We start from the raw sequence: 25,893 nt of genomic DNA, 5'->3' as shown, positions 1-25,893 counted from the left end.
TGTCAAAAAATCTAATTACAGATGTAATAAAATTCACCAAAAACAATTTTGCTGCAAAATGGGAATAAAGAACAGACTTGTTCAGTGCCCCCAACTCCAATTGCAGGAACAAAGAACAGGGAGCCTTATTTACACAGATCAGCTGGGATTCTCATTGGAGGATTTTTTTGTATTTTAAAGTAGTCACTGGCTGTGGACATTTTTTGAAAAGTTTTCCTGTGCAATATTGCTTTAGCAATACAACCCTGATGTTACTACAGCTCCCAGCATGCTTCAACCTTCGTTATATATTACTTAAGTAGGGATATTATGAAGAATTGTAATTTTATTTGGCATACTGACATTTACACACACATTCATTTACAGCCGCCCAGCAGCAGTGTTTTTTGCCCATAAGAGTGATTTTAGTTTATAACATCTTGCCTTAACTCGTTTGCAAATTCCAGATTGGTGCCAAAGCTGGGTGGCAGCAGCAAAAGCACTACCCAATTGCAAATGAACCCTAGCTCCACCATTAATGCAGCTGCACGGAGTAATCATTTGGCTAAAAGCCCATGTTTATGTTTTTCTAAAAGACAGGCTTCAGTTCCCTATCAGGTCAGCCTCTAGCTGCGGATTGGTTACTATCCTACAGTGCAGCGTACTGAGAGCCGCCGGCTCCCCTGCACATCCAGAGAATGAGCCAGCAGGAAGTGGAACAGCTGGGCGGAGCTAGTGGGGTTTTGGGGGAATTTCTCAACAAATCAGTCTGAAACACAACATTTTTTTTTAAGAATAGTCCATCTATGTTTAGAGGAGTATAATTCACCGTTACATTCTTAAATTTTACATGATATGTCTCCTTTCAACTGACAACATGCTTCTTTAGGGTAATGTCCCACAGGGAGATTAGTCGCCTGCTATAAATCTCCCTGAAAAGCCTTTTCACCAGCAATAAAGGGAATCACAGGTGGAAAGGCTTACGCATCACTTCAGATTTCCAAAGTCCCAAGCAAGTTTCCTCCTGCAGGCATGTATGTAATAAAAGGCACTAAGTTTGCCCAGGAGCGGTGACCTATAGCAACCAATAACATGTTTTAAATGCTTTTAAAGAAGAAGGAAAGGTAAAACCTAAATAAGCTTTATCAGAAAGGTCTGTGTAAATACAGCCATAAGCACTCACAGAAAAGCTGCACCAAGTCCTCTATCAAAAGAAACACAGGATTTCTTTTCTTCTTTTGCCTATATATGTTCTTTTGTGTCGGACTTCCTGCTCTCAGAAAAATCCTTCAGGGCACGGTCTGCTCAGTTTGCTCCTCTCCCCCCCCCCCGATCTCTCCTCTCCCCCCCCCCCCCCGATCTCTCCTCTCCCAACTGTGCTGTAATCTGAGCTACCAGCAGCCAGAGCTGCAGCACAGAAGTTACTAAGACCAAGTTAAAATGGCAGCTGCTCAGTTTGCTCCTCTCTCCCCCTCCCCTTCCTTCTCATCCCCCCAACTGTGCTGTAATCTGAGCTACCAGCAGCCAGAGCTGCAGCACAGAAGTTACTTACACCAAGCTTAAATGGCAGCTGCTATCTTAAAGGGGTTGTTCACCTTTGCGTTAACTTTTAATATGATGTAGAGAGTGCTATTCTGAGAAAATTTGCAATAATTAATAATTGTTAGATTTTCAATTATTTTACTATGTTAGGCAGCTTTCTAGACTGGAATTTCAGCAGTTATCTGGTTGCTAGGGTCCAATTTACCCTAGTAACCAGGGAGTGGTTAAAGAGAGTGACTCATATATGAATAGTAGAGGGGCTGAAAAGAAAGTAATAAAAAATATTAATAATAATAAAATGGTAGCTTCACAGAGCAAGTTTTTTTTTTTAGCTACTGGGGTCAGTGACCCCCATCTGAAAGCTGGAAAGAGGCAAAAGAAAAATGCAAATAAATAAAAAAAAGTATAAAAGATGAAAAAAAAGACCGACTGAAAAGTTGCTTTGCATTAGCCATTCTAGAACATATTAACAGTTAACTTAAAGGTAAACTACCACTTTAAACAAACAGAGGGAGCTTCTAGGTTAAAACTTTCTGCAGAATAATTACAGAGTTCCAAGCTTGCACTATTGTGACTAATCTGCTGGCAATAAAATGCCTTTCTTTCTCCTTTAAACAGGTGATCAGTTGCTATGGGTTACTTCTGGGCCAACTTAGTGCTTTTAATTACATAACCCCTATAGTCTTTCATCTGCATTCAACTTTTCGGTGGGCACAGTTCCCATAGAAAACAATGGGGTCAGTTAACACCTTCACATGGCATTTACCACACAACTTGAGAAAAAGGAATATGGTGAATATGTACAGGTCTATCTGCAGGGACAGAATGTTTGTCTAGGGATAAAATATACCTCTCTGGCTCAAAATTCCTTCCGATGGGAAAGTTTCTGGAGTCTCAAAGGCAAATAAGCAGTCACTTTCGTGGATGGTGTCTAAATCATCTGTGTCAAAGAACGAGCGGTGGAACCCATCAAAATACATTTCAGTGATTACTATCTAGTGAGAAAGCAAAGAAAGGAGAGGCCAACCTTAATTACAGGCACAATGAATCATTCAACACCAAAATCCTGTTCCGTCATCATTGCTAAACTACATTTCAAGAAATTTCCCAATAAGAAAGTCCCTAATTTACCTCTTAATTGAAGCACATGCACAGACTGAACAAATTATAAATGTCACGTTGCTCACTGGCAGCTGCTATACCACTATTTTATCCACAATTTATATTGGGGATTCAGTGGACATCACAAAATCCCACCTTCCATAGATACAGGGATGGGCCATGGTTATAGGCATAATGGGTTCATATTAAAAGGAAATCAAGGGTGTAAAGGTGGCCATACAAAGGCCGCTTATCTGTCCGTCTATGGGCACGAATGACAGGTCTGAACAACCAAAATCTGGCAGGTTTGATTTTTCCATCGGATCGGGGACCGCATCGGCTCGTTGATGAAGTCCCTGAACAGACGGCGCCTATATGCACCGTTCCAATTTGATTGGTTTTTCCAAAACAACCAAATTAGCCCCATATCGCCCACCCGTAGGGTGTCGACCTTGCCAAGCCAGCCAATCTTACTGTGTAAAGCCACCTTAAATGTATTACAATCACTGCAAGCAAACTTCCACTGACCTGATCGAATGGAATCTTGGTTTCCTGGGATATGGCTTCCCTTAACCTCCCCACATTGCCTGATAAAGGTATGCCAACGCCAATACGCATGCAGTGGGAACACTTCCCCTGGTAAACCACCGTCACATACAAAGGTCTGAATAAACGACAAGGGAAAGGCATAGTTTTAGAACATGATAGCAGGCAAGGTAGAAACAGCTCTATGTTCGATATTGTCACTTTAAGCCTGATTTTAAAGTCCCTATATATATATATATATATATATATATATATATATATATATATATATATATATATATATATATATATATATATATATATATATATATATATATGCAATGCCAGATGGAGAGCACACCAAACTATATTGACGATACCTGGGTGCCAGAGCAATATTATTGGAATACAGGTAAAAAGTGTCGGCACTCACAGGATTTGCATAAAATACTCACAGACAGCAAGTCATAGTCAGATGCAATAAGGTGAGGTTTATTAATCCATTAATGATTAATAAACCTCACCTTATTGCATCTGACTATGACTTGCTGTCTGTGAGTATTTTATGCAAATCCTGTGAGTGCCGACACTTTTTACCTGTATATATATATATATATATACCCAAGGCCTAAGACATTATTTACTGTAAAGTAGTCAATAATCATTTGCCCTATATCTTTTTAAAGTCCCACTACAAAGGGCAACCCAACACTTCAACTCTGTAGCCAGATGCAAACCACCAAGGTATTTGTTTGGCCCCAACGTACTCTTGGGATCTTGGGTTTACATTGAAAAATATTGGACCTAATTTTACCATATAGAAGCACACGAAAAGATAAAAGTAGAACAGTTTCTGACATGATCAGTAGGCCCTTCATATCACAAAGTGTTTCATATATTTCTTACCGTGTGTGGGGCAAGGGGATGGGCAGAGAAATGCAGAGGAAAGGGTCAAAGGTGTTACTCTGTTTCTGACAATGAGGGCATGTCAAGGAAGACCTACAAGGGACAATAAGCCAACAACAGAGTTAAAAGCAGGTTAAACACAGATTTAAGAGAAAAAAGGAGTTGTTAGCAACATTAGAAAAGGACCACAATAATAACATTTTCTTCTCTCTTATACTCTTTATTTGAAAACGTAAATTTTTTACACTCGCTTTTTCTTCTCTTCTATGAAGTGGTTACTGACTTAGCTTACATTCATCCTCATCAGACAAAGCCATCCCTCACTATTAACCTCCTATAAAGTGGACAGTATGGTGGTCTCCATCAACATCTCTGGCAGCAATGGCATCCAAATGAGGCCAAACCATTAGAAACAATACTCTGAGTTCCGAGATAACTATAATACAATTTTGACATGCATGCCCTTTTAAAGAGCCCAAGGGATCAGTACACATTGAGACTTTAAGTCTGTAGATGTTGCAGAACTTCATCTCCCAGAGAGTTCTTATCTTTGAGGTTGGATGATGATAGGAATTATAGTCCAGCAACACAGCAAGGTAAACAAACTGAAGGAAAAGACATGTCTGGGTTAGCAGGGTTACCTGTACTGAGCTTGGAAAAGCTCTTGAACAAAGGTCCCACTGGATGGGAACGTAGGGCCTTCTCCTGTCAGATCCTCTTCCAGAGGAGGCTGCATGAATAGATAAAAAGTTTTCACGTCAGTCCATTATTGTCAGTTACAGGAAACCAAACCCTACATTGGGCAGAACAGCATATATTGCTAAATCTTTCCACTCATCACATAATTTAGGAGACTGTATAAAGCATTATTTGTCTACACACCTCTAGTCAAAAATATGAGAGGAAGCCAGCATATCTTGGTTTTCTTCAGCATTTTTCAGACAAATAATGCCTCCAAGAAAGGTTCAGCTCCTGGCAGAGAATCTGAACCTCCCCAAGAGTAAAAAGGAAATACTAAATATGCCTACAGAGGCCATTCATGGGCTAGTCCCTGTGCTCTAACTGACTGATTAGTCCATGGGCAAACAGGCGGATAAGGTATTAATTGTTCCATTTGTTCAGCCAGGCTTCCGGAACAAGCACAGAAGCAAGAACTGAAGAGAAGCTTCCTTTCTGCCTTCCAACAATGCCAGGACAGATAATCCACAAGAACGACAGTATTATCTCTTAAAACAGCTTCCGACATAAATGCAAATATGGTTGAGCAGTATGGTTGAAAATGGCTAAACTGACAAACCAAATCTTGGAATCCATTGCTAATTTTAAAAAGAACCTTATGGCACACCAGTCTCTGCAGTTTGGGCTGATACTTGCCCTAGGCTAGGGTATAATAATTCCAGCTACTGTTTTTTTGTACCACAACTGTTTGCTTAGAGAAAATAAATAAAACACAGCTACAAACCACCAAATGAGACACCACACTTAAAAGAAAACTGTCACAGGTATAACATATATGCAGTGTATGTTTGTATATGATCTAGGGGAGACTCTGCAGCTATCTGGTTTAAGATGCATTATGTTTTATAATCAAGTGCGATGGCTAATAGCAGCAAGGAAATGCACTTTCCTGAGCAGCTTCTTTAACAGGAAGGAACACAGTTCCTAAAAACAATAGGGACAGAATATACACACACAGACACCATCTAAAGCTGGCCATACATGCAACGATACAATTGTACAAAACTACGTTTCAGGCGATTTTTGGACAGTGTGTGCACTCCAAATTAGCATTCCTATAATTTTCGTACCATGGCGATCTGTCTTTTAGTCAATCGTACAGGTTAGAAAATTTCAGTTGGATAACAAATCTGCGCATGTATTGTGTATCTGATATCCTTGGGGGACCTACAATACATTTCCAGGAAGTCACTTTTGTACTGGTGTCTGCCAACTATTTCTTGTTTAGAAAATCCTCCAGTTAGTTATTATTAGGGCTTTATCCTAAAATTTCAGTCTGAATGTTAGTTTCAGATCGTTGCATTTACACACACGATTGTTATACAAATGTTTGTTGGAAGCAGACTAAAATCTGAATGTGTATGGCCAGTTTAAGGCTACTGTCCCATGGGTCAGTGATATATCTCTGCTATTGTGGGCAACTAATCTCCCCATAATCCCTTCCCTCTGGCAATAATGTGTACCATCGGTGGAAAGACATACAGATAGCCAAGTCATCTGAAGTTTCCCTAGCAACATGTATGCCCTGTGGGACATTAGCATAACTGTAGTGTACAAAATGCCCCTAAGGGCAAGATGGCTGATCAGAGCCCTTATGACTTTTCTGTCAATACTCACAACCACCTAATGGTTTTCCTACAATCTCTCTTGGAATATGCTTGTGTTACTCACTCGAGGTTTGTGTTTGACCACTACATTCAGGTCCTCGTGCACGCGGTCTAGCAGCCACAGAAGAAACTCTTGTGCATCGTGCTGGGAGGTACCTCGATACTGAAGAGCGTTCCTGGACACGATTGCCTGTAAAAGAGAAACATTGAGCCTACAAGCACATACAGAAAATGATATTACTTAAGTAGAATTTTTCTTGCAATGTTTTTTTCTAGTAGCCCTTTAGGATGTTTTATTTCCCTGTCCATCAGCCCCAAGCTAAGTGGCTCAAACGCACTAAAGGTGCCCATACACGTGAAGATCCGCTCACTTGGCGAGGTCGCCAAGCGAGCGGATCTTCTCCCGATATCCCCACCTTCAGGTGGGCGATATTGGGGAAAATGTAGGCTAATTCAATCATCTGGCCCTGGGGCCAAACAATCGAATTATAATGGCGGCAACAGGGCAATCAGTTCGGGCATGCCCCTAATTCCTGCCCCTACACGGGCCGATAAGCTGCTGAATCGGTCCAAGGGACCGATATCGGCAGCTACAATCAGCTCGTGTATGGCCACCTTAAGAATGGTAAGAGACAGTTGGGTTAATTCTCTTGACTGGAGGGTCACTATGATGGCAAATAATATCTGAAAGAATAACAAGGTACCTCAGTATATAAGGGGAAAGCCAAAGTGCCCCTATTTGAAAGGCATGGCTGTAGCTGCTGCTTAACAAAAGTAAAAAAGGAACACCCTTAACTCCAAATAAGTGTAGCAATTTAAAATAAAAGTCTGTAAGCAATAAAGTAAGGACCCACAGCTAACATCACTCCAGCACAACAACTACCATTACTGCTGCAATTGCGTCACCATTATCCTTTTTGGGAGACTGGCAGGCATGGAGGTGTGCCAAGAGAAAAGCCCATAGGATATTAGTACTGACATCCCATAAAGGCTCAGACACTGGCCACAGTGATTAAACTTACAATAAGCCAATCCTCCCGTCTGACACATCTGCCTTGGGCACATTTATTAGGGAACGTACAGTAAGCAAGTTTAGAAGGGAATTATATCTTAGTTGGGATCAAGTACAAGGTCCTGTTTTATTAATACAGAGAAAAAGAAAATCATTTTTAAAAATGTTAATTATTTGCTTATAACGGAATCTATGGCAGATGGCCTTTCCGTAATTCGGAACTTTCTAGATAACAGGTTTCCGGATAAGGGATCCCATACCAGTAATAAAACCAAAAACAAAAATATAGCTATATCCTTAAATATCTGTTAGGAAATACCAATCATATAGTCAAGCTGCATAAGCAAATTAAAAATGTTGATGTGCTTGCTCTCTGAAAGGAAACCGTTACTGGGAAACCACTGGCACCGCTGGTTATTACTCAATACTTTCAATGTTAATCAGTTCTTTTGATTAGCTGAACAGAAAACAATCTATTTTCTGCACAGAAACAATATACTTTCTACACTGTTGTTGGTTAGGATTCTGCCCTGCAGCATGCTGGTTTTATAGGGTTTTTTTTTTCTGAAAAACCAATAGATAGGTTTCTCCAGCATGTTCAGACCCAAACTGTAGCTTTTCTAGCCACTGAGATTTAGGCTTAACATTAAATTTATTTAGTCAATGTAAGCTCATATGGCCTATTTCATAGTGTGCCCATCATCCCTGCCAGAAGGGCAAGATTAAGGGCAGACAGTCTCTAGGTGGTACTTCAAAGTACTAACACTTTTGGTAGGCAAAATATATCAATTGGAAATGCACTGTGATACTTGCACTGCACATTTACGCTTACATACACCCAAACCTATGACTACAGTAGCTACCTACATCAGGGCAATGTCAAGTGACCAAGTCCCCTACATGTCATTGGCTGCTAAGCCTGAGTGGCCATACCATTAGAGATGACCACCCAAAGGAGTTTTATGGATATACAAGGAGACAAGAAACTTTACTAGGGCTAGGCAATATGATGAAGCAAGAAATGATGCACCTTTTTAGGCTGTTCATCTTTAATAACACTGGACTACCAGCCTAAGCCCCTTAACATCCACTGCAAGATATCATAGGCCTTCTTCTACATATTCAAACCTTTGAGTAAATTGCCTGGAATATGCCCCACATGATGGCTGCACAGAAAAGATGATTCACAATTTGCCTTACACCTTTGCATACTATAAATAATGAAGCAGCAGCAAGTTTGACAGGTATAATCCAATACACATGATAAAAATACATGGTATTATCCTTTAGAATATTGACTAGGTCGGCACAACCGGGGGGCCAGGGAAGACATGCAATTATTATTTATGATTTAGAGTTACAGACTGGCTGGAGACTTCTTTGAGCTAAATCATGTTAAATATAATATGGCCTGGGAAGATGTGGATATGGTGTCAGATAATCCTTGCTGACTGCATTGTTATTAACCATGGATCACTATGAGTGGTCTCCTTTAAGAGGTCACTGTCTAGCTCTACCCATTACAGCAATCACAGCAGACTTCCTGAGAATCTATTCCTGGCCAACTTGAGTAAATTGCCATTGTTTTAATCCCAATCAGGCAGCAGCAGACAGCTCTGTTAAGTACCCTTCAGGCTTTCCAAGATGGTGTTATAGATCTTTATTGTGATGGCAGCAATCAATGAAAAAAATTGAGGCTTCAATAAGGATCATGTCAGCTGTCTGAAGAGGGGAAGCCAAAGGAGGGCAGTCTAAGAAGCCATGCAAGAGGACAGATAACATAAGAAAATAATAATTAAATAGCTGGCAGGACCTTTGTAGATGCGTTTTGGGAATAAGTTATGGCACTTTAGTGCTAAATAAAGGCACCAGTTTCTGGCACAAATATTGTACAGTGTATTACATAGACCATCAGTTTTCAGCAATGGAACATTTCCATATTGAACTTAGGTTTGTGCATTCAGTTATTGACTTCATGGCCAAAAGTTGGGCATGTATTGTTCTCTGTGCTGTATTTTACTTTATATCTCTTAAAGGAGAAGGAAAGTCAAAATCTATGAAGCACACTATTAGATTGCTGTGTAAAAACGCTATATTCCTGGCTTGCCTAATGAAAGATTTACAGAGATACACATACTAGAACCTATATACTTGTTTCAGTGAACGGCACCACCATCTTGTCCAGCAGGTCTGTATGGGCTGAAAAGCACAAGCCAGCTCCCTGCTCCTGTCACAAAGATTTTGCAACTCCCCGCTCCTTCCACAAACCCCCCCGCCACTCGCAGCACCTGCCCCTGCCCCCCCCCCTTGTCTAAGTTCGGCGACGCTGCATTGCCATGGCAACCAGATGCTCCTGCCCTTGGCGCATGCGCCACCTGCAGTAACAAGTCGCCAAGTCTTGAAGGAGCGATGCATTATGGGAATATTCTCTACCCAGCTCAGTGGGTTTTTTTTCTGTTTGGCTTCTGATCTTCTGAACGGGTGAAGTATGGGGAGACTTAAGGGCACTATTGAGACAACTGAAGGTATGCCTGCAGCTTGGGATTAACTCTTTGGAGGGCCTGGCTATGATGTGCAGTTAGTAACACCCCTCTACTGTAAATTTGGGATCCACTGCATATTTACAGGGGTCCAACATACCAGTGCCATAGGAGGTGTTTTATATGTATGTAGTATATTTAGTTTCAGAATTGCAGTTCTTATATAATAAGTGGTGCCCTTAATGAACAAAACTAAATAAATTCAGGTATCCGTACCCCAATAGCAGATACACAAAGGAACATCACCCCATGGTTCTGCACACTACTATCTTTTTTTTTTCCTTTTTGGACAGCGTTGAAAGCAATAATACATAGGGAAGTTCAATAGGGGCTTGGATACGTTGCAGCCTGCCCCAAGCATGCACATCTGGAATTCTTTGTGAATTGTACTTAATAACATCCCTTGCTTACCTATATTTCTCTGTAACAGCTGTGTGTTACATTGTGATACTTTCTACCTATAACGCACTGCAACTCTATCTTTCTAAGGATACAATGTGAGACACAAGTGTTACAAAGCACAAGTAATGTAAAGAATGTTTTTCCACCAATGTGTCAGTACTGCTTTCCGGGGGAAAATAAATCAATATTTGCTTTGTCATAACAAGGAGTAATCTTAAATTGCTAAAAAAGAAAACTTTCCACCCCCATAGATTCGCAGGAGGAGGGGGTCATTCTTCCACTTTACAGAGTGCTGGTAAGGCCCCATCTAGAACAGGGGTCCCCAACCTTTCTTACTCGTGAACTACAGTCAAATGTAAAAAGACTTGGAGAGCAACACAAGCATCTTAAAAGATCATGGAGGAGCCAAATAAGGATTGTGATTGACTATTAGGTAGCCTCTATGTACACTATCAGCTTACAGGGGCTTTATTTGGTAGGAAATCTTGTTTTTATTCAACCAAAACTTGCCACCATGTCAGGAATTCAAAAATAACTCCCTGGTTTGGGGGCACTGAGAGCAACATCCAAGGGGCTGGCAAGCAACATGTTGCTCCAGAGCCACTGGTTGGGGATCACTGATCTAGAATATGTGCAAATGGGTTTGGAATCCCCTCCCATAATCAGTCGCGCTGGCTGATACATTAGTTTCAAGAAGGGCTTGGATGGATTTTAGCAAGTAAGAAAATACAAGATTATTGAAAGTAGCTCTTAGTAAAAGTTAATCCGATGACCGGTCCGATTGTGATCTTGGAGTCAGGAAGGAATTTTTTCCCCATCTGAGGCAAACTGGAGAAGCTTCAGAAGGGATGTTTTGCCTTGGCTCTGGCAGTTAGGCAGGTTTCATATAGACAGGAAAGGTTGAACTTGTGTTTATTTCAACCTAACTTATGTTACTATCCTCCCACCTTTATTTCGCTTTCAACCACAGACACCAGAAGGTAGAGGTGGTATAGTAGGTACATCAGGAGTGGGCCATGTAGACATGACAGGGTGGAGGCACTTTTCAGCACTATTGTGCACACTGCATTATTATCAATGCTACTTTGGGCTGTTGACAAAATGCCCCTACTCCACCCCAAACAATTTCCAGTCACTTAAAATGGGAAACAACCCCAAACTTCTCACCACCCATGAAGCCTGCAGTATGGGGTGTGGAGTGTGTTGGAGAATGTGCTATATTTGACATTAGCCTATTGCAGCAGGAGCTGCACCCATTACATTGTCCAAAGTGAAAAAAAAAGCTCCAAAATCCTACGTATATCATGTTATTGCACTGGAGTCCTGAGGAGCTTACAGTCTACATTGGCTTTGTGCTTGAGACTCAGGATAGATACAAATCACCTGACAAAGGGCCAAAACCCTTTATCCAATATGATTGGCAAGCAATGCAGTGGGTCTAGAAAAAAAACCCATAAAGCCTGGTACAACCTGCTAAACAGGGATATTCATTATCACACAAAAAATGGAGACATTTGGGAGCTATAGTTCAGTGGCAAAGGAGGGTACGTGTTGGTTGTCACTGCACCTACAGCACAAAGACAGCTAATATATCTGTAGAGGAACCATCAATAGCGCCAAACACAGCATCCCATCTATACTGATTTTAGCTGAAGGACACGTAATTGGCAATAGGGATGTCGATAATGAGGGATGCCATTAAGCCATAGATTAGTGCTTCAAAACAGCAGGTTTGGGAAAGATGCAAATGGTGGTCCCATACACAAAAATACAAAAATATTTCCATCTAAAAAAGCATTTATGTGCACTTTCATTCCTTACCTACAGAGTTTACAGAAGTGATTGAAATTCTAACTCAGCCGCATTGGGGTAATTCCATGAAAAAAGAAAGCGGGCAAGTCAGCAGAATATGGCACTAGGGAGTGACCATACAGAGGTTTCTGCATTGGAGGTGGAACCTAATACCCTACAGTTCCCAGCACATAAGAAAAGATTAGTGTTTCTGTGTAACAGCAGCAAATGCGTTTTATATCCAGTGTTCCAAAAATAAGAAGAAAGAAATCAATAAATGAGGAAGGAGTGGCACAGCCAGCTTGGCAGCACCAAGGAAATGCAATGTTTGACATGAAGAGACTTGCAAAGGGAGTAAAGAGCCAATGCCGATATGCGGAGGGGTTTCTACCCCAATAAACAAATAGAATCTGCTGAAGTGGAATCCAATTCCATTACAGAGAAAGTCAATGCTTTCTTGGAGATAAATGTCACACGTTAGCATGGATAAAGACAAAGCTGCAAGGCAGAGAACCTAATGGCTGCAAAGTTACAGTAGCATACACTAAAGAAGGGGCCCCTTTACTTTTGAAGAAGCAGAAAGAAAGGGCAACTCCTCTTCAAAAAGAAAAGAAAACAATATTCTTAGCAACATTAAATAAACATTTTCAATGGTTTTTAAAGTTATTTCTAAATGTGACCGGCTCTGCACTGCTGGTTTTAACTCCTAAAACAATGCAGCAGATGAACAGACCAGGAGAAGAACTAAATTCAGCTACACTATTGCAAGAATCATAAACCGGCAGTGCAGAAGGACACACCGAGAGCCTGTCTGAATCAAGCTTTCTGTTTAGATAAATTGGATCTGCAGCGAGTTGTTCTGTTTTGATGGCCACAGGTAGTGACAATTATAATGCACGGCAGCCCTTACAGTGGTCTTTTTATGGGCTGATTCTTGGCCTGTGGAAAAAGCACATGCAGGCGCGGCAGATATTGGCTGTGAAATGCAAACTCTTGCATCTTTTACCGATATCTGCCACATCTGCCGGCCCTGGGCAAAGGCAGGTAGCTTCCGAGTGCAGGCAAGGTAGCGGGATGGTGCCAGCGTAGGGACGGATTCTCGGGTCTGTGTTTTTCCGCAGGCCAAGAATCAGCCCCATGTGGAACTAGCCTAAAGCTGGCCATACACTCACCGCTACACGAGGTTTCATACGATATTCGGTGCGTGTATGGTGGATTGACAAGGCAACCTATATTGCAAAAGCCTTGGATATAGGGCATCTTGATGATCGGGATGGACAGAAGATTTTGACCAGCAAAACCTATTGTTTGGTTGCAGGAAAGATTGTAATTGTAACGTGTAACGTTATCTAAGCAATGTAAGGGTCCCTACACATGGGCAAATTTAAAATCATGGCTCATCACTGCTTTAGAGGGAACATCTGAGCACTTCTGCACTTTTTCCCCCTTTTTTAGATTTCATGCTATTATCAGTCTTGAACTGCTAATCATGAATGTGTGTAAGGGCTCTGGCACACGGGGAAGATTAGTCGCCCGCGATTAACTCCCTGTTCGCGGGCGACTAATCTCCCCGAGTTGCCTAGCCCTGCCATCCCACCGGCGAACATGTAAGTCGCCGGCGGGATGGCAGACGCGGCGGCGCGATTTCGCGCAAATCGCCGAAAAAGACTCCGGCAACTCGGGGAGATTAGTCGCCCGCGAACAGGGAGTTAATCGCGGGCGACTAATCTTCCCCGTGTGCCAGAGCCCTAAGAGCAGGGGCCAGACAAAACACCAGTTTACTAATGCAGGAAGCATCTCCTGACACTTCTGTATTTAGTTCTATCACTCAGTGTGACAGGAGCAATAGAACTGAGCAAAGACATGTCAGGAGGTATTTCACTCATCACTAACAAAACTTCTGCCACTCTGTTCAGTTCCCATGTAGACACAACAGCAGAAGGCTGCTTATGTTACACAGTTATAATATTAGCAGTATAAAAATAAGTCAATATCATGAAATATTTTAAAAAAATATATATCAATATAACAAAATGCAAGATGCAAAAGTGCTCAGAAGAGCAATTTTACCTTAAAGCAATACTGACACTTTCCTATAACTAGAAGGAATATAAAGGTGTAGGGTTGTGCGGTCTCAATAGTGCCCTAAAGCTGCTGCCCAAGTCATGCTAAGACGGCAGCAGTGTGATCCTTCCATGGGCTGGAGAACTTTTATAATTATATGCCGGCCTATGGATAGCTCATACCGCTGTGACTGTAAGAAGTCCAATAGATATAAGGTGTCGGTACTGCTTTCAGATATACAGCTATTAAGTTATTCAGGTATATGTCCATTTAGGGTGAAGACACATGGGGCTACTAGCAGCAGCTACTTGTCATGCCTACTAAAATGGACAATGCTGATCATTGTCTGTACGTGTGTTTTACCAGAGGCAAGTCTCAGTACTGTCTTTGGCAGGGTATTTTCTGCCATTTAGTAGCTGTGAAAATGTAGCTGCTACTAGTAGCTCCATGTGTCTTCACCCTTAAAGTGCGTGTGTAGGCTCAAGGATACAAGCAGGCAGAATAAAAGGAATCAGTCAGAAAATGCACAAAGGTGTGCTCAAACGTGAGCCAAATGCACACAACCTGCACAAATACAAACGCCCATGTCTAAGGGCCCAGGGGCATATTTAACCTATGGGATAAAAAAACATTTAAAAAAAAAAGACAAAATAATAACAAAATTCCCATGGTGGGCGTTACGTATTAATGCAGGCATCACGTTTTTCTAGTTTTGCCTCTTTACGCAAGCATCAGTCGCATTGATTGGACATGTTCTTCTCTATGAAAGGTATCCGACAGCTGCTATACAGAGCACTGGCACGAACAAAAGGCTTGAGAATAACAAATCTCTGCGTGTAATGGGACACCGGCGTTTTTGGTCAGTGGCTATGAAAGGCTTGTTTTACTTTTATTTAGCACTCAAAAAATAAGAAAAAGGGAAACACCCCAAGACTGTCAGTTTGCTAAACTATAAACAAACAGCGTGGGTTTTGGCACAGTGAGAAAAGGAAAGGGCATGGGACATTGATCCCCCCCCCCCCCATCCCTATCAGAACCATGAGCTAGGTTACCTAACCCCACAGTGCAATGGAAAGAACAACAGGGGCCACAAGGACAGGATTTCAGATAACGAAAAAGGACAACGGCAGGAAAGGCACAATCTAGATAAGCACAAAACAACTGGAGATGTGTCCCAGGCAGCTTTCCCAAAGACAGATCACTGCTAAATATACTGACCAAAAGGAAACACCAATTGTCAACCCCTAGCTCAGAGCCAATTTTTTATCCACTATGCTCCATGGCTCCTGTCATTGGTACCAGGTCTACTCATCTGAAGCATTGTTCTGCCTGACATCTCCCATCACCGCGCCCACGGCAGAGCATTGCACTTTAATTTGTGCCTCTCAAACCCCTCATTCATAAAACATGGGTGCTACTGTGCACATGAGTACTCTATATTTCCTTGCAAAGCTCCTCATGAATGAATGAGCAAAAACAAAAGCTTATAGCAGACCCATCCTTGCTTAATGCCATCAAAGAGAAACAATGTGCCCGTGACACCCACCTTTATGCTAACTCTCATACCAAGGGCACTAGAGTAGGGCATTAATGCAGAAACCAAGGCTGGTAGGTAGAAGGAGCTTTCTTGAAAGCTACACCCTGTACTCCAAAGAACATAACTTGGAGTTATCCTTCCCCATATAAATGAAAGAAATGGATCTCCTCCATCCCCATAAAATCAATTCCAACTGCAACTCAACACTCACTGGAGAGCCCCCATTTTTCCCTTGGGTCTGTAAGTTGACTAATCAATGCAATTTAGCCATCTACAAGTGCATTCTTACTGCCAAATGGGGTGCATGATGGCCACAAAGCTTAACCAACACCAAACAGATATGCATTGCCCCCTGAATAAGTAACCCCCCACCTCACATACATAAGTGGAGCAAACTCCCAATTTTTACTTTATCGCCAAACATCCAAACTGCAAAGCCAACAACCAAAGATGCTTCAATAAGCAACTCTCCAGCTGTTTACATATTCCAGGCTGGGGGGTGGCAGTTTGGCACTTTACTGTCATGTGGGCTGAAACTTGTAATAGGCAATAGCCAAAGCTGGGCATCCATAGATGAAAATAAGGATGATAACCAGAGAGCACTGTCTCTAAGCCAAGTGGCAGCCCTCCAGATGTTTAGAAAACTACCACTAAAAGGATGCAGGGAGTTGTAGCAAATCGATATATGGGGGGGGGGGCTGCTCTAAGGAGAGGCGAACAGGTAAACTGCTGCATCCAGGACTGAAGATACAGTCAATCACAGAGACTAAGGGGCGTATTTATTATGCTGTGTAAAACTAATTCGCTGAAACAACGGAGTAAGATCACTATCTAAACACCGGATATTACGCCATTATTTTCAATAAGTTCCGGTGGAAGAAAAAAACGCGTAAAACAATTACGCCATTTTTACACGGCGAAGCCTGGCGAATTTTCTCGCCGATTTTTACACAGCATAATAAATATGCCCCTAAATATCACATCCCCAAGTCAGTGTGGGTTCTACATGGACCAGGACCCCAGTCCAAGATGTTTTCTTATGGACCCTCTTTCGAAGCAAAGAGTTAGCACACCCCTGGCACCCATATTAATTCCCCCCCACACACACACAGGCCACTTACTCCTCTTTCAATCAAAAAGGGCAACTCTGGGCTGCAACAATTTACAAAAAGAATGCTGGGAGATGTAGTTCAGCCTTAGACACAGGCAGATAATCCTACTTATAAAGCCAACAACCTGTCAAGTTGGTCTCCCTGTCCTGAAAACAGGGGTAATGGTGGTGGTTGGAATTAAGACTGCAACTTCCAGATGTTGTTAAACTACAACTTCCAAATGAATATATATATAACTGGGATGAATAGCAATAACTTGGTCCCCATCCCGACCCCCCCAATGTTAATGCTGGGGGCTCACCTTGAATTCCCTGCTGTGCTGCGGGGTGTACTCCAGGGTCCATAGGGAGCGCAGTAGCTTGGCCAGCTGTTCCGTCACCTCCCCCCGATCGTGGGTTCCGCCGGGGCTGGCTAGCGGGCTCTCCGGGGCCTCCTTGTACTGCTCCAGGCCCAGGAACTCTGCGAACAGGTCGGTGTTGCTGAGACACTGCAGCACGGCGTTCATGAAGCAGGTGTTACCGTGGTTCTTGAGGCCCGAAAGGCCGGGGACCCGGGGGCTGGGGGGCCGGCTGCGCTCATTCTGCTGCTGCTGCTGCTGCTGTAGGAGGAGCGCTGAGGGCGGTTCCGCCCGGGCAGGGGAGCCGGCTTTATCGCGGGAGGGCTCGGCATGATCATGCTCGCTATTCAGGTGGGATAAAGCGCTGAGGGTCCGTAGGAAGCGGCTCACCAATCCGCCGCGCCGCCAGAACAGCTTCTTCCCCAGGGAAGCCTTCTTCTCCTTCCCGCCGGCCGCCGGGGCAGCGGGGGAGCCCGACACTTGCGACATGGGGGCATCCCCTTCCCGCTGCCACCGCGACCGGGGGACAGAGAGGGGAGGCAGGGTTCTCCTTTAATTTGGCTCCGGGCGGCGCACACAGTGCACCTGGGCCGGGGCTGGCAGGGCTGTCACGTGACTCGGGGGGAGCGCCGGGCTCATGCGTGCTACTACCGACGCGCCTTCCATTTTGGTTGAGGGCAAAAGTCGCCCTTACGTTTCCCCGTAGGGATAGGCTGATTCCGCCCGAGAGACTGCTACTGTCCTGTCAGTGAATGAGCTGGAGCCACATTCCCGCCAGATGGGATTGTTTGTACACACTAGTCATGTGACAGGCTCTCTGGCCCGGAGGTGTCACATTCTGCCGTGACGAGAACACAGGCTGTAACATTCAAATAAAGATATTTCTTTTACAGTCCCATACACTTTTATATGGCCTAATTAAGGAAATAGACTTCTAGTTTCCAGGCAGCACTACGTTTGACCCTCACATGGAGACACCCATAAATTGATGCTATAGCTGTAAACTCATGGATGCTGGGATGCCTTGTCCATAATCCCCACAAACTTCACATAGTTGTCTCCTCAGAGAATTTGCCAGGGGATTACTGTAGGGGAACAAAATACTGAAAAACATAATGTTCTCTTATGGTTAAAGCTAAGTGACTTGGCAAAAAAAAGCAAATGGCACACAGAGCTGTAAACTAGGGAAAAACCCTTTCAAAGTTTTATTGCGGAAGTGCAACGTTTCGGGGCAGAACCGCAATAAAACTTTGAAAGGGTTTGCCATTTGATTTTTTTGCCAAGTTGGTTTTGGGAGGGTGCTGATCCCTCCAGCATTGTGCACCGGGCGTCCATTATTTTTGGAGAGCCAGGGTGTGCAGAAAAGGTCTCTGTTGTGCTTACTAAAGCTAAGTGACTGCCAGGCCCAGACTGCAATTAAAATAGGCCCTGGCCTGTTAAGTACACAGAGGCCCAAACAGCCCCCCACCAGCCCAATAAATAGTGACTGTCTATGGCATCTTACAGCAGCCCCTCTGGCATTTGCCCAAACCCACAGTTTGCCAGTCTGGGTCTGCTGATTATAATAAATATTTCAGTCTCCGGATGGCAGCAGGGTATCCCTACAGTGTGTCAGGAGGGTGTCCCCCAAAAGGCTTTCCACCGGCAACAATAGGAGTCACAGGAGGAAACTTCACACGACTTTAGATTACCGAAGCAATGGGAAGGGCTTTCCACTGGAGACTCCTATTGTTGCCAGTGAAAAGCCTTTTTGGAGCAGTTTGTTGCCCCTGATAGCAGAGATCTATCATGGGCGACTCAACTGCTCCATGGGTTCTTACCCTAAAGGAGACAGGTGTTGGGGGTTATTATTATTAACATTTATTTATAAAGCGCCAACATATACCGCAGCGCTGTACAATAGGTGGGTTTCATACATTGGACATATAGAGTAACATACAAAGCAATCAATAACCGATACAAGAGGTGAAGAGAGCCCTGCCCAAAACAGCTTACATGCTTTTGGCTGATGGCCAGGGAAACTTTAAAGGAGACATATCGTATAAGAATTAAGAATGAACCAGTGAAATATACTCCTCTAGATTTAGAAGGATTGTGCTTAAAAAAGTTGCGTTTCAGACTGATTTATTGAGAAATTCCACCAAAACCCCACTAGTCCGGCCCATCTGTTCCACTTCCTGCTGGCTGAATTCTCTGGATGTGCAGGGGGGGCCGGCGGCTCTCAGTACACTGCACTGTAGGATAGGAACCAATCAGCAGCTAGGCTGACCTGATAGGGAACTGAAGCCGGTCTTTGCTTGTGTGAGTGCAGGGCACTGATTGGCTCTCCCCCTCCTACTGTGCTTCTGGCAGGGACCATTAGGACACACCCACCCTTCATTTGAATCACAGACAGAGAACTGATAAGATCTATAGGGAGCTCCAATAAAGGGGCCATTTTTACAGATAGGATACAGTGGAGGAAATAATTATTTGACCCCTCACTGATTTTGTAAGTTTGTCCAATGACAAAGAAATGAAAAGTCTCAGAACAGTATCATTTCAATGGTAGGTTTATTTTAACAGTGGCAGATAGCACATCAAAAGGAAAATCGAAAAAATAACTTTAAATAAAAGATAGCAACTGATTTGCATTTCATTGAGTGAAATAAGTTTTTGAACCCCTACCAACCATTAAGAGTTCTGGCTCCCACAGAGTGGTTAGACACTTCTACTCAATTAGTCAACCTCATTAAGGACACCTGTCTTAACTAGTCACCTGTATAAAAGACACCTGTCCACAGAATCAATCAATCAAGCAGACTCCAAACTCTCCAACATGGGAAAGACCAAAGAGCTGTCCATGGATGTCAGAGACAAAATTGTAGACCTGCACAAGGCTGGAATGGGCTACAAAACCATTAGCAAGAAGCTGGGAGAGAAGGTGACAACTGTTGGTGCGATTGTTCGAAAATGGAAGGAGCACAAAATGACCATCAATCGACCTCGCTCTGGGGCTCCACGCAAGATCTCACCTCGTGGGGTGTCAATGATTCTGAGAAAGGTGAAAAAGCATCCTAGAACTACACGGGAGGAGTTAGTTAATGACCTCAAATTAGCAGGGACCACAGTCACCAAGAAAACCATTGGAAACACATTACACCGCAATGGATTAAAATCCTGCAGGGCTCGCAAGGTCCCCCTGCTCAAGAAGGCACATGTGCAGGCCCGTCTGAAGTTTGCCAATGAACACCTGAATGATTCTGTGAGTGACTGGGAGAAGGTGCTGTGGTCTGATGAGACCAAAATAGAGCTCTTTGGCATTAACTCAACTCGCTGTGTTTGGAGGAAGAAAAATGCTGCCTATGACCCCCAAAACACCGTCCCCACCGTCAAGCATGGGGGTGGAAACATTTTGCTTTGGGGGTGTTTTTCTGCTAAGGGCACAGGACAACTTATTCGCATTAACGGGAAAATGGACGGAGCCATGTATCGTGAAATCCTGAACGACAACCTCCTTCCCTCTGCCAGGAAACTGAAAATGGGTCATGGATGGGTGTTCCAGCACGACAATGACCCAAAACATACAGCAAAGGCAACAAAGGAGTGGCTCAAGAAGAAGCACATTAAAGGAACAGTAACATCAAAAAATGAAAGTGTATAAAAGTAACTAAAATATAATGTGCTGCTGCCCTGCACTGGTAAAAGTTGTGTGTTTACTTCAGAAAGTCTACTATAATTTATATAAATAAGCTGCTATGTAGCCATGGAGGCAGCCATTCAAAGGAGAAAAGGCACAGGCACATAGCAGATAACCGATAAAACACTATTGTATTCTACAGAGCTTATCCATTATCTGCTATGTAACCTGTGCCTTTTCTCCTTTTTTCCAGCTTGAATGGCTGCCCCCGTGGCTACACAGCAGCTTATTATATAAATTATAGTAGTGTTACTGTAGCAAACACACCAGTTTTACCAGTGCAGGGCAAAAGTACATTATATTTTTATTACTTTAAAGCTCTTTTATTTTTTGGTGTTACTGTTCCTTTAAGGTCATGGAGTGGCCTAGTCAGTCTCCGGACCTTGATCCAATAGAAAACCTATGGAGGGAGCTCAAGCTCAGAGTTGCACAGAGACAGCCTCGAAACCTTAGGGATTTAGAGATGATCTGCAAAGAGGAGTGGACCAACATTCCTCCTAAAATGTGCGCAAACTTGCTCATCAATTACAAGAAACGTTTGGCCTCTGTGCTTGCAAACAAGGGTTTTTCCACTAAGTATTAAGTCTTTTTTTGTTAGAGGGTTCAAAAACTTATTTCACTCAATGAATTGCAAATCAGTTGCCATCTTTTATTTAAAGTTATTTTTTCGATTTTCCTTTTGATGTGCTATCTGCCACTGTTAAAATAAACCTACCATTGAAATGATACTGTTCTGAGACTTTTCATTTCTTTGTCATTGGACAAACTTACAAAATCAGTGAGGGGTCAAATAATTATTTCCTCCACTGTACATTTTAGACCAAAATGAAACCAGCACCATATATTATTCATAATTGCCTACAAAATAAGGGTTTTTTTCCATTTATCCAATATGTCTCCTTTAAGATGACAAGGACCTAGACCAGCTAGCAACACAGTTCTATGGAACTCACCTTATTGGGAAGAATCCAGATCAGTTAGGCTAGCCAAGCAGCCTAGGATCCACCAAGGAGTATAATGGGTTATAACCCCAATGGGCACTCCGTCAGTACAGGGCCTCAGTGACAAGATCAGGGCTAGTAAAGATCTTTATTTTTCTGTCTCATTTTTAACCCCTGCAAGGCTGGTGGGTTAACCTGTTATCCTGCACCTAGTGTCTCCTACCTCTCTCTCCGTTTAAATTTCAGGTTCTGTGAAACACAGCCCTAACTTCCTATGTCCATCAGTATTTGTATGTGATCTGTATGTGTGATGTATACACCCTTCTGTGGTACAGCGCTGTAGTAATATGTTGGTGCTTTAATAATACATGTTATTACTACAATTTATAATAGTGTAAGGTGTGGTCCAGTGCACAGATGTCACATACAATATTCATTAGCACCAGCTGCTGTTCCAATGCGAGTCTCGGCATGGGGGGGTGCATTCTGGGTGTGCCTCATTTATCAGCCACAAGGCTACTTGCATTATACTTAACAATCCCTTGATTGTAATTAGAAATGTTTAATGAGATGGTAAGGCATCAGCATCCCAGCCCCTACAATGCTTCCTAAAGGATCCAAGTGATAAATGCAGCGTGGTCGATTTTCCTGTTATTCATGCTTGAAACAGGGGTGAGAATTGGGTGTGCTCCTGTCCCTACCAGCAGGTGGGGCCAGAGCTGCACTCACAGGAATGCATTCAATAAACTGGAAACGGGGAGAAGTATCACATTTTTTAAACCTCTGAATAAAATAAGTAATATGCCTATGATCTGCAGTATTTGGCCAAAACAGAAAGAATATTTGTCTGGCAAATTAGAAATCACTAAATCTAGATTAATGGAGGATATCCACTTTTTTTACTCCAGTTCCTGCCCAACCACGAACCTTATATCTCATATTTCCTTTTGATTGTTAACTCTGGTCTTTTGCGTCTGGTACTGGCCAGTAGTTACATGTAACCTAAACATTTGCAATATTTACACCCCAAAAGATGGACAGTATAACAGATATCAGCGTACTGTGTTTTCTCCATGCAGACTGGTGGGACTACCAGTCTTACAGAGCAGGTCCAGGCAAACAAAGAATCCCAGTAGCGCCAATGTATTGCCTTAATAGCAAAATAAAGAGCAAACTCTGCATGCCTGCAGACTATAGCCAACTCCTAAAAGGCTACAAAACTGAATGCTAAATGCCAGTGCAAGCAAATAAATACAATAAGAGCTCATTAGAGACATAGTATGGGTAGTAATGCCATGTAATAAGTGCAGAAATAAAGTGCTTGTGACAGAACTGCTAAAATATGACATCAAATATTTGCTCAGACCATTTGAAGTGGCAAGAAACCCCATTCCCATTATATAACCAAATTCATAATTATATCTTTAGTGGTTAGTAAGCAATTGAGAAAGTCTGAATGGATGGAAATTGCAATACAGAAATGAGTAATGTTGCCCCACTTGCCGCCAGGGCACCAAAGAAACGCTCAACCACTCTAAAAGTGTTATTTTGCTTTAGTGCTTGTTATGTTGGCATAGCATTTTCCTAATGGTGAGGGGATGCTGCCGGCAGTATTTCCCAGTCAATAGATGCTGATCCCCTGTGACCAGTATTGGCCAGTGACCGGGTCATGCAAAATATCTGCTCTGTCTGCACCTTTATTCTTTGCAGCACAACCAATCTTTTCTTGTAACATCAACAATAATGTCACAGTAGAGCTAGTTTGATGATATGGAGCCATGCTGGTGAAGCATAATTAATCTCCCATGTGTCCCTAGCCAAAATCTGCAGGAGTGTCTTTTAATTGAATCTCTAACGGCTTTGGTCCTAATACTCTATCATTATCTTATTTGCAGCCACTAGAAATAAACGATGCCAGACATGTTACAGCTACTATATAGGTTCCTGTCTGGCAATGCTATCTACACAGAACTCTAAAAACAATAGCAATTAGCAGTTATCTTCAGGGATACCACCAGTCGACTCTCCATAGGTCCATACAAAACACTATGCCATGCACTTCCCCTGCTATTGCTCCCATTCATACAGACCTACTGACTACAAACCGACCATAAACCACAATTACAAAACACCTCTAATGTTCAATGGGGTGATGCAGCTATATGAATTGGCCTAGCTTGATTAAAGGTGGGGGAAAGTGTTCATCGTCAATTTGTTAGGCACCCCCCCCCTGTGATTATAATCACTTACCTCAGCCCCCTGGCCACTGCTCTTCTTGGCTGCAAAACATTTTTAAAAAACTGACAAACTCACAAAATTAACTTTTCATATACTGATTCTATATTCAATGTTAAGAGGAATTACAATTGGTCATTTAATCACCCTATAACATCAATTGACCTTAGATATAGTTTCTATTTCTAGTGTCATATTAATACAATAATAAAGCGGGAGACATGATATAGTTCCACAACAATTCCCTGCCATCTTATTTATTCAAAACTACTTACATTCCACATGAAATTCAGTCCATTAGGCTGGTGAAGGTCCAACAAATTAAATCCATTTGACTTTTCAATAATTTATCAACTTGATTTGGTAGCTGAATGGAGTCCAGAGACCTACTTTCCCTCCCACCATGAATACAGTGCTGCCTGAGTTTGGCAGCAATTTATTCATGGGGGCGGGTGGGGGTGCATCATTTAGACCTGCAATATAGGGAACTCAAATGAGTGTGGGCTGCAGTGGAGCCCTGTACTTACTACTTGTCCTATGGCAGGCAGTAAGGAAAGGTCTGCTTTACCTAACACAGTGTTGGGGACTCATTGGGCTGCCACATTAAGGACCCCACCCCAGTCACAAACTCCTTAACCAGCAGGTGTGCCTCCTCCACCCCCCACACACACATGCTGCATCAGTGTCAGACTGGCCCTCCAGGATACCAGGAAAACTCCCGGTGGGCCCAGGTGTCAGTGGGCCCTCCTGCTCCTGACCCTTTGGCCTGTTTCATGGTCGTTCCCTATTTCTGAATGGGAAAAAAAGAGAAGAAATAGATGGAAGGATAGATGCTAGCAGGAAAAAAAAGAGACTAGGAGAATAAAGAGGTTGGGTGAGAAAAGGAGAAAGGTTTTCTGGTGGGCCCATGGGTTCTCAGTCCGTTACTGTGCTGCATCATGTTCTTCTAGTTGCAACCCATTCTGAGGAGGTGAGGGTGGAGGGCCTAAGTTGCTGGCAGGGATCGGGCCTGGGTCACTGGGATTTTTCCTAGTGTTCTTCCAGCCCAGTCTGACTCTAACCTAACAAGTTAATCCACAGCCATATGCACCCGCTGTTCTGAGCCAATTCAAATGATTTTTCTTAGATGTTAATATTCCTCCATGAGATGGCGCTCTATGACACACAACCATCTTTTAAAATTTCATTCAGCTTCATATCACTATATAATATTGGGAGATATTTATAATTTGCCTAATCTCATAAAAATATTGACTAATATAATAAAGATGGGCTTTACTGATCTATTCTGTCTTCTAAAACACTTTCTGGTTGCTAGCATCCCATTCCATTACCCTGTGGGCCCTATGAAGAAAACAGTTTCAAAGGCATAAAAGATATGTAATGATATTTACATATAAGGATACATATGATAGATATGTAATGATACTTATATACTTTACATGAATACATCAGGGCCCTCCCCCATTATATATACTTGTCCCGAAGGGATGGTTTTATTAGAGGGAAAAGCAGTATATTCTTCACAGAGCTTAGCTTTGTTACTGGACTAGAGCTGTCTGTAGTTGAGTGCAGGGCCGGCCCAATAGTTATTATGGTTATTAACCCACTGCCCTTGGCCATCTGCAAGGCCAGGTCTGAAAACTATTTAGTAGATTTATTTATTTATTTATTTTAAATCTTGGCCAAATACATCCTATCCCATTCTGCCCTAAAACGTCCAAATATGCTCCTACACACCCCAAACTCACCCATTACTCTGTAAGTTCTAGCTGTTTGGGAGGATAATCAAACATCTTCTCTATCTGGATCAACCACTTTAACCAGGTCCCTAATGGTATTTGC

The 25,893-nt window shown here is 42.7% G+C and overlaps 1 protein-coding gene across 1 annotated transcript in view; it reads right to left on the bottom strand.

Annotated features, from left to right (window-relative positions):
* Positions 1–17,927, bottom strand: part of usp31 (ubiquitin specific peptidase 31) — a 36,074-nt gene extending 18,147 nt beyond the window's left edge. Inside the window, exons 1-6 of the mRNA XM_002931991.5 lie at positions 17,158–17,927; positions 6,463–6,588; positions 4,695–4,783; positions 4,054–4,146; positions 3,151–3,286; positions 2,372–2,516 (exon numbers count right to left, since the gene is read on the bottom strand). Of these exons, the coding sequence (XP_002932037.2) occupies positions 2,372–2,516; positions 3,151–3,286; positions 4,054–4,146; positions 4,695–4,783; positions 6,463–6,588; positions 17,158–17,682 (1,114 nt within the window). The 5' untranslated portion in view covers positions 17,683–17,927. The remainder of the gene's footprint in view (positions 1–2,371; positions 2,517–3,150; positions 3,287–4,053; positions 4,147–4,694; positions 4,784–6,462; positions 6,589–17,157) is intronic.
* Positions 17,928–25,893: the final 7,966 nt, after the last annotated feature.

The sequence above is a fragment of the Xenopus tropicalis genome, chromosome 9 (assembly GCF_000004195.4).
Source record: "Xenopus tropicalis strain Nigerian chromosome 9, UCB_Xtro_10.0, whole genome shotgun sequence".
Classification (NCBI taxonomy): domain Eukaryota; kingdom Metazoa; phylum Chordata; class Amphibia; order Anura; family Pipidae; genus Xenopus; species Xenopus tropicalis.
The sequence above is the reverse complement of the archived record's forward strand: the minus strand, read 5'-3'. Positions and strand labels throughout refer to the sequence as shown.